General features: G+C 41.3%; 1 protein-coding gene across 1 annotated transcript in view; it reads left to right on the top strand.

The window, feature by feature from the left end:
- Window positions 1–10,066, top strand: part of LOC115165112 (WD repeat and FYVE domain-containing protein 3) — a 191,662-nt gene that overhangs the window by 106,620 nt on the left and 74,976 nt on the right. Inside the window, exons 13-16 of the mRNA XM_029718147.1 lie at window positions 98–255; window positions 4,803–4,914; window positions 7,383–7,573; window positions 9,616–9,768. Of these exons, the coding sequence (XP_029574007.1) occupies window positions 98–255; window positions 4,803–4,914; window positions 7,383–7,573; window positions 9,616–9,768 (614 nt within the window). The remainder of the gene's footprint in view (window positions 1–97; window positions 256–4,802; window positions 4,915–7,382; window positions 7,574–9,615; window positions 9,769–10,066) is intronic.

Here is a 10,066-nt window from a genome sequence, read left to right as displayed (position 1 = left end):
CACACACACACACACACACACACACACACAAAAATCCTCGCCCCCTCATTGGTTACCAATTGGTTCCTTAGTAACTTCCTCTCTGTCTCCCCTTCAGGTAAAGACTCTAAGACTGGAGAGCTTCCATACCCAGTCGCCCTGGTCCCAGAGGAGAAGGTATCCTTCAGCCTGTACGCCCTCTCTGTCTCTGCCCTCACCGTGGCCAAGATACGCAAGGTCTACAACAAGCTGGACAGCAAGGCCATCGCTAAACAGGTTAGCATCGCTAACGTACACACACACACACACACACACACACACACACACACACACACAAACCGGATAGCAAGCCCATCGCCAAACAGGTTAGCATCGCTAACGTACGCGCGCACACACACACACTGGACAGCAAGGCCATCGCTAAACAGGTTAGCATCACTAGCGTACGCGCACACACACACACACACACACACACACACACACACACACACACACACACACACACACACAAACTGGATAGCAAGCCCATCGCTAAACACGTTAGCATCACTAACGTACGCACACACACACACACACACACACACACACACACACACACACACACACACACACACACAAACTGGATAGCAAGGCCATCGCTAAACAGGTTAGCATCACCCAGACGTGCCTGTAAGTAAGCATTTCACTGTGAGGTCTACTACACCTGTTGTATTCAGCATTTCACTGTGAGGTCTACTACACCTGTTGTATTCAGCATTTCACTGTGAGGTCTACTACACCTGTTGTATTCAGCATTTCACTGTGAGGTCTACTACACCTGTTGTATTCAGCATTTCACTGTGAGGTCTACTACACCTGTTGTATTCAGCATTTCACTGTGAGGTCTACTACACCTGTTGTATTCAGCATTTCACTGTGAGGTCTACACCTGTTGTATTCAGCATTTCACTGTGAGGTCTACTACACCTGTTGTATTCAGCATTTCACTGTGAGGTCTACTACACCTGTTGTATTCAGCATTTCACTGTAAGGTCTACTACACCTGTTGTATTCAGCATTTCACTGTAAGGTCTACTACACCTGTTGTATTCAGCATTTCACTGTAAGGTCTACTACACCTGTTGTATTCAGCATTTCACTGTAAGGTCTACTACACCTGTTGTATTCAGCATTTCACTGTGAGGTCTACTACACGTGTTGTATTCAGCATTTCACTGTAAGGTCTACTACACCTGTTGTATTCAGCATTTCACTGTAAGGTCTACTACACCTGTTGTATTCAGCATTTCACTGTGAGGTCTACTACACCTGTTGTATTCAGCATTTCACTGTGAGGTCTACTACACCTGTTGTATTCAGCATTTCACTGTAAGGTCTACTACACCTGTTGTATTCAGCATTTCACAGTGAGGTCTACTACACCTGTTGTATTCAGCATTTCACTGTGAGGTCTACTACACCTGTTGTATTCAGCATTTCACTGTGAGGTCTACTACACCTGTTGTATTCAGCATTTCACTGTGAGGTCTACTACACCTGTTGTATTCAGCATTTCACTGTGAGGTCTACTACACCTGTTGTATTCAGCATTTCACTGTGAGGTCTACTACACCTGTTGTATTCAGCATTTCACTGTAAGGTCTACTACACCTGTTGTATTCAGCATTTCACTGTGAGGTCTACTACACCTGTTGTATTCAGCATTCACTGTGAGGTCTACTACACCTGTTGTATTCAGCATTTCACTGTGAGGTCTACTACACCTGTTGTATTCAGCATTTCACTGTAAGGTCTACTACACCTGTTGTATTCAGCATTTCACTGTGAGGTCTACTACACCTGTTGTATTCAGCATTTCACTGTGAGGTCTACTACACCTGTTGTATTCAGCATTCACTGTGAGGTCTACTACACCTGTTGTATTCAGCATTTCACTGTGAGGTCTACTACACCTGTTGTATTCAGCATTTCACTGTAAGGTCTACTACACCTGTTGTATTTAGCATTTCACTGTAAGGTCTACTACACCTGTTGTATTCAGCATTTCACTGTGAGGTCTACTACACCTGTTGTATTCAGCATTTCACTGTGAGGTCTACTACACCTGTTGTATTCAGCATTTCACTGTGAGGTCTACTACACCTGTTGTATTTAGCATTTCACTGTAAGGTCTACTACACCTGTTGTATTCAGCATTTCACTGTAAGGTCTACTACACCTGTTGTATTCAGCATTTCACTGTAAGGTCTACTACACCTGTTGTATTCAGCATTTCACTGTGAGGTCTACTACACCTGTTGTATTCAGCATTTCACTGTGAGGTCTACTACACCTGTTGTATTCAGCATTTCACTGTGAGGTCTACTACACCTGTTGTATTCAGCATTTCACTGTGAGGTCTACTACACCTGTTGTATTCAGCATTTCACTGTAAGGTCTACTACACCTGTTGTATTCAGCATTTCACTGTAAGGTCTACTACACCTGTTGTATTCAGCATTTCACTGTGAGGTCTACTACACCTGTTGTATTCAGCATTTCACTGTGAGGTCTACTTTTACACCTGTTGTATTCAGCATTTCACTGTAGGTCTACTACACCTGTTGTATTCAGCATTTCACTGTAAGGTCTACTACACCTGTTGTATTCAGCATTTCACTGTAAGGTCTACTACACCTGTTGTATCAGGCATTTCACTGTAAGGTCTACTCACTGTTGTATTCAGCATTTTCACTGTAAGGTCTACTACACCTGTTGTATTCAGCATTTCACTGTAAGGTCTACTACACCTGTGTATTCAGCATTCATCACTGTGAGGCACTACACCGTTGTATCAGCATTTCACTGTAAGGTCTACTACACCTGTTGTATTCAGCATTTCACTGTGAGGTCTACTACACCTGTTGTATTCAGCATTTCACTGTAAGGTCTACTACACCTGTTGTATTCAGCATTTCACTGTGAGGTCTACTACACCTGTTGTATTCAGCATTTCACTGTGAGGTCTACTACACCTGTTGTATTCAGCATTTCACTGTGAGGTTACTACACCGTTGTATTCAGCATTTCACTGTGAGGCGTTACTACACCTGTTGTATTTAGCATTTCACTGTAAGGTCTACTACACCTGTTTGTATTCAGCATTTCACTGTAAGGTCTACTACACCTGTTGTATTCAGCATTTCACTGTAAGGTCTACTACACCTGTTGTATTCAGCATTTCACTGTGAGGTCTACTACACCTGTTGTATTCAGCATTTCACTGTAAGGTCTACTACACCTGTTGTATTCAGCATTTCACTGTGAGGTCTACTACACCTGTTGTATTCAGCATTTCACTGTGAGGTCTACTACACCTGTTGTATTCAGCATTTCACTGTGAGGTCTACTACACCTGTTGTATTCAGCATTTCACTGTGAGGTTCTACTACACCTGTTGTATTCAGCATTTCACTGTGAGGTCTACTACACCTGTTGTATTCAGCATTTCACTGTAAGGTCTACTACACCTGTTGTATCAGCATTTCACTGTAAGGTCTACTACACCTGTTGTATTCAGCATTTCACTGTGAGGTCTACTACACCTGTTGTATTCAGCATTTCACTGTGAGGTCTACTACACCTGTTGTATTCAGCATTTCACTGTAAGGTCTACTACACCTGTTGTATTCAGCTTTTCACTGTGAGGTCTACTACACCTGTTGTATTCAGCATTTCACTGTGAGGTCTACTACACCTGTTGTATTCAGCATTTCACTGTAAGGTCTACTACACCTGTTGTATTCAGCATTTCACTGTGAGGTCTACTACACCTGTTGTATTCAGCATTTCACTGTAAGGTCTACTACACCTGTTGTATTCAGCATTTCACTGTGAGGTCTACTACACCTGTTTGTATTCAGCATTTCACTGTAAGGTCTACTACACCTGTTGTATTCAGCATTTCACTGTGAGGTCTACTACACCTGTTGTATTCAGCATTTCACTGTGAGATCTACACCTGTTGTATTCGGGACATGTGACAAAGTTTGTTTCCTGTTTTCATTTCCTCTTGAAGGACAATAAACATTGAGTTCCACCTGGAACACAATGTTATCTCCACCCCACCTGGAACACAATGTTATCTCTCCACCCCACCTGGAACACAATGTTATCTCTCCATCCCACCTGGAACACAATGTTATCTCTCCACCCCACCTGGAACACAATGTTATCTCTCCACCTCACCCACCTGGAACACAATGTTATCTCTCCACCCCACCTAGAACATAATGTTATCTCTCCACCTCACCCACCTGGAACACAATGTTATCTCTCCACCCCACCTGTGAAGTGGTTTCAGGTGAACCCCATAGCCTGCTAAACTGTCTGATGAGCGTATTAAAGGTCATCTATGTGGAGAATAGGAGAGTGTCGAGGCAGTACTTCAGCAGTCCTGCTACACTAGATTTGTACAATGATTCTGAACAGTTCTTCTCTCCTCCCCTCTACCCTCATTCCATCTCCTCCCTCCTTCCCTCCTTCCCTCTCCTCTCCCCCTCTCCTCTCCCCCCTCTCCCTCTCCTCTCCCCTCCCTCCCTCCTCCCCTCTCCCCCTCTCCTCTCCCCCCTCTCCCTCTCCCCTCCCCTCTCCTCTCCCCCCTCCTCTCCTCTCCCCCTCTCCCCCTCTCCTCTCCCCCCTCTCCTCTCCCCCTCCTTCCCTCCCCTCTCCCTCTCCCCCTCCTTCCCTCTCCTCTCCCCCTCCTTCCCTCCCCTCTCCCCCTCCTTCCCTCTCCTCTCCCCCTCTCCCCCTCCTCTCCCCTCCTCTCCCCCTCCTCTCCTCAGTTGGCTGTGTCATCCCATGAGAATGCCACTCCGGTCAAGCTGATCCACAACGCCACCAGTCATCTCAACGGTCCGGCTCGCACCATTGGAGCAGCTGTCATTGGTTACCTGGGTAGGTGATTGCTTGGATTAGGTGCTTATGTCTGTGTGAGCAGGTGTAGGAGAGTGACAAGGCATCATGTACAGTGAAAAGGCAGGGAGTCTTGCACAGGGCACTGTATTGTGTTAAGGTTAAATACAGGTTCACAGTCTTCAACAATCAACTGGGGTAGTGTTATTTGAATTGACCATTGAACAGCAGTCTTACAGATTTATGTCTGGGACTGAGAGACTGAAAAACAGCTTCTATCTCAAGGCCATCAGATTGTTAAACAGCCATCACTAACACAGAGAGGCGGCTGCCTGCATACAGACTTGAAATCATTGGCCACTTTAATAAATGGAACACTGGTCACTTTAATAATGTTTACATATTACATTTGACATTTTTAGTCATTTAGCAGACGCTCTTATCCAGAGCGACTTACAGTAGTGAATGCATACATTTCATTTCGTTTCATGCATTTCTTTTTCTTTTTTTCTTTTTTTTGTACTGGCACCCCGTGGGAATCGAACCCACAACCCTGGCGTTGCAAACACCATGCTCTACCAACTGAGCCACAGGGAAAGGCTACATATCTTGCATTACTCATATCACATGTGTATATACTGTATTTTATACCATCTACTGCATCTTGCCTATGCTGCTCTGTCATCGCTCATCCATATACTTATATGTACATATTCTCATTCACCCCTTTAGATGTGTGTGTTAGGTAGTTGTTGGGGAATTGTTAGATTACTTGTTAGATATTTCTTCACTGTCGGAACTAAAAGCACAAGCATTTCGCTACACTCGCATTAACATCTGCTAACCATGTGTATGTGACCAATAAAATTTTATTTGATTTGTATATATCTGTATTGTTCTTGAAGGGGAACTCGGTTGCAGCGAAGAGACTGGGAGTATCCACGGAGATGGGGCGTTATCAAAACGTTCTACAGAGAACGTTCCACAGAGACGGGGCGTTATCAAAACGTTCCACAGAGACGGGGTGTTATCAAAACGTTCCACAGAGAACGTTCCACGGAGACGGGGCGTTATCAAAACGTTCTACAGAGAACGTTCCACAGAGACGGGGCGTTATCAAAACGTTCCACAGAGACGGGGCGTTATCAAAACGTTCCACAGAGACGGGGCGTTATCAAAACGTTCTACAGAGAACGTTCCACAGAGACGGGGCATTATCAAAACGTTCTACAGAGACGGGGCGTTATCAAGACGTTCCACAGAGAACGTTCCACAGAGACGGGGCGTTATCAAAACGTTCCAAAGAGAACGTTCCACGGAGATGGGGCGTTATCAAAACGTTTCACAGAGAACGTTCCACAGAGACGGGGCGTTATCAAAACGTTCCACAGAGACGGGGCGTTATCAAAACGTTCCACAGAGAACGTTCCACGGAGACGGGGCGTTATCAAAACGTTTCACAGAGAACGTTCCACGGAGACGGGGCGTTATCAAAACGTTCCACAGAGACGGGGCGTTATCAAAACGTTCCACAGAGAACGTTCCACGGAGACGGGGCGTTATCAAAACGTTCCACAGAGAACGTTCCACGGAGACGGGGCTTTATCAAAACGTTCCACAGAGACGGGGCGTTATCAAAACGTTCCACAGAGAACGTTCCACAGAGACGGGGCGTTATCAAAACGTTCCACAGAGACGGGGCGTTATCAAAACGTTCCACAGAGAACGTTCCACGGAGACGGGGCGTTATCAAAACGTTCTACAGAGAACGTTCCACAGAGACGGGGCGTTATCAAAACGTTCTACAGAGAACGTTCCACGGAGACGGGGCGTTATCAAAACGTTCCACAGAGACTGGGCGTTATCAAAACGTTCCACAGAGACTGGGCGATATCAAAACGTTCCACAGAGACGGGGCGTTATCAAAACGTTCCACAGAGACGGGGCGTTATCAAAACGTTCTACAGAGAACGTTCCACAGAGACGGGGCTTTATCAAAACGTTCTACAGAGACGGGGCGTTATCAAAACGTTCCACAGAGAACGTTCCACGGAGACGGGGCGTTATCAAAACGTTCCACGGAGACGGGGCGTTATCAAAACGTTCCACAGAGACTGGGCGTTATCAAAACGTTCCACAGAGAACGTTCCACGGAGACGGGGCGTTATCAAAACGTTCCACGGAGACGGGGCGTTATCAAAACGTTCCACAGAGACTGGGCGTTATCAAAACTTTCTACAGAGAACGTTCCACAGAGACGGGGCGTTATCAAAACGTTCTACAGAGAACGTTCCACAGAGACGGGGCGTTATCAAAACGTTCTACAGAGAACGTTCCACAGAGACGGGGCGTTATCAAAACGTTCTACAGAGACGGGGCGTTATCAGAACGTTCCACAGAGAACGTTCCACGGAGACGGGGCGTTATCAAAACGTTCCACGGAGACTGGGGCGTATCAAAACGTTCCACAGTAGAGGAGATTAAAGTAACCCCCCCACTCTCTCTTCTAGGTGTGCGTGCGTTCGTCCCGAAGCCCGTGGCAACCAATCTGCAGTATGTGGGTGGGGCGGCGGCCATCTTGGGCCTGGTTGCCATGGCACAGGATGTTGAGGGTCTCTACGCGGCTGTCAAGGCGCTGGTGTGTGTCGTCAAGAGCAACCCGCTGGCCAGTAAGGAAATGGAACGCATCAAAGGCTACCAGGTACGACTTCACTACCCACAATGCACTCTACCTTTTTTTTTGTAGGCTACGTGGATTGCAACAATAATGATTATGATCAAACCTAAATAAAAATATGTGGGGGTTAAGAACAAATGTTTGCATTTGGGAGCAATGCAAACAAGTTCAAGTATTCTGAATCTGAGACTTGTTGATGAGTAAGGAACAGTGTATAACAGTAAACTGTAGTATGTGTTGTGTTTGTAGCTGCTGGCCATGCTATTGAAGAAGTGTTCTCTGTTGTAGTTATAATATAACATTAGATTAACTATAATATAACTTTAGAATAACACTATAACTTTAGAATAACAATAATATAACATTAGAATTACAGTAATATAACAAAAAATACAGTAATATATCATTAGAATTACAGTAATATAACATTAATATAACATTAGAATAACAGTAATATAAGATTAATATAACAATTGAGTAACAGTAATATTTACATTTACGTCATTTAGCAGACGCTCTTATCCAGAGCAACTTACAAATTGGTGCATTCACCTTATGATATCCATAATATAACAGTAATATAACCATTGAATAACAGTAATATAACATTAGAATAACAGTAATATAACATTAGAATAACAGTAATATATAACATTAATATAACATTAGAATAACAGTAATATAACATTAATATAACAGTAATATAACATTAATATAACAGTAATATAACATTAGAATAACATTAGAATAACATTAATATAACAGTAATATAACATTAGATTAACAGTAATATAACATTAGATTAACAGTAATATAACTGTAATATAACATTAGAATAACATTAATATAACAGTAATATAACATTAGAATAACAGTAATATAACATTAGAATAACAGTAATATAACAGTAATATAACATTAGAATAACAGTAATATAACATTAATATAACTTTAGAATAACAGTAATATAACATTAGAATAACAGTAATATAACATTAGAATAACATTAGAATGACATTAATATAACAGCAATATAACATTAGAATAACAGTAATATAACATTAGAATAACAGTAATATAACATTAGAATAACAGTAATATAACAGTAATATAACATTAGAATAACAGTAATATAACAGTAATATAACATTAGAATAACAGTAATATAACAGTAATATAACAGTAATATAACATTAGAATAACATTAACAGTAATATAACATTAGAATAAGAGTAATATAACATTAATATAACATTAGAATAACAGTAATATAACATTAGAATAACAGTAATATAACAGTAATATATCATTAGAATAACAGTAATATAACATTAGAATAAGAGTAATATAACATTAGAATAACAGTAATATAACATTAGAATAACATTAACAGTAATATAACATTAGAATGACATTAATATAACAGTAATATAACATTAGAATAAGAGTAATATAACATTAGAATAACAGTAATATAACATTAGAATAACAGTAATATAACATTAGAATAACAGTAATATAACATTAGAATAACAGTAATATAACATTAATATAACATTAGAATAAGAGTAATATAACATTAGAATAACAGTAATATAACATTAATATAACATTAGAATAACAGTAATATAACATTAGAATAACAGTAATATAAAATTAGAATAACAGTAATATAACATTAGAATAACAGTAATATAACAATTGAATAACAGTAATATAACATTAGAATAACAGTAATATAACATTAATATAACATTACAATAACAGTAATATAACATTAATATAACATTAGAATAACAGTAATATAACATTAGAATAACAGTAATATAACAGTAATATAACATTAGAATAACATTAACAGTAATAACATTAGAATGACATTAATATAACAGTAATATAACAGTAATATAACATTAGAATAAGAGTAATATAACATTAGAATAACAGTAATATAACATTAATATAACATTAGAATAACAGTAATATAACATTAGATTAACTGTAATATAACATTACAATAACATTACAATAACAGTAATGTCTGGGTCTTGGTCCTCTGTCTCTAGCTCTTAGCCATGCTGTTGAAGAAGAAGCGGCACCTGCTGAACAGCCACATCCTGCATCTAACCTTCTCCCTGGTGGGAACAGTAGACAGCAGCCACGAGACCTCCATCATCCCCAACACCACCGCCTTCCAGGACCTGCTCTGTGACTTCGAGGTTAGGCTTAGACCAATCGGCCAAAGGGCAACTGATACAGTTTGAGCCAAAATGGTGGTTGGTGGTCCATGGTGCCAGCCAAACACAATGGGCCTCGGGGAAACTGATCCAGTTTTAGCCAAAATGGTGGTTGGTGGTCCATGGTGCCAGCCAAAATAATGGGCCTCGGGGAAACTGATCCAGTTTGAGCCAAAATGGTGGTTGGTGGTCCATGGTGCTAGCCAAACACAATGGGCCTCGGGGAAACTGATCCAAACATGTTGGTCCCTGGAGCCAAAATAATGTTGTTGGTTTTCTA

Source organism: Salmo trutta, chromosome 27, assembly GCF_901001165.1.
Source record: "Salmo trutta chromosome 27, fSalTru1.1, whole genome shotgun sequence".
NCBI classification, from domain to species: domain Eukaryota; kingdom Metazoa; phylum Chordata; class Actinopteri; order Salmoniformes; family Salmonidae; genus Salmo; species Salmo trutta.
This window is presented reverse-complemented; position numbering and strand designations above follow the sequence as displayed.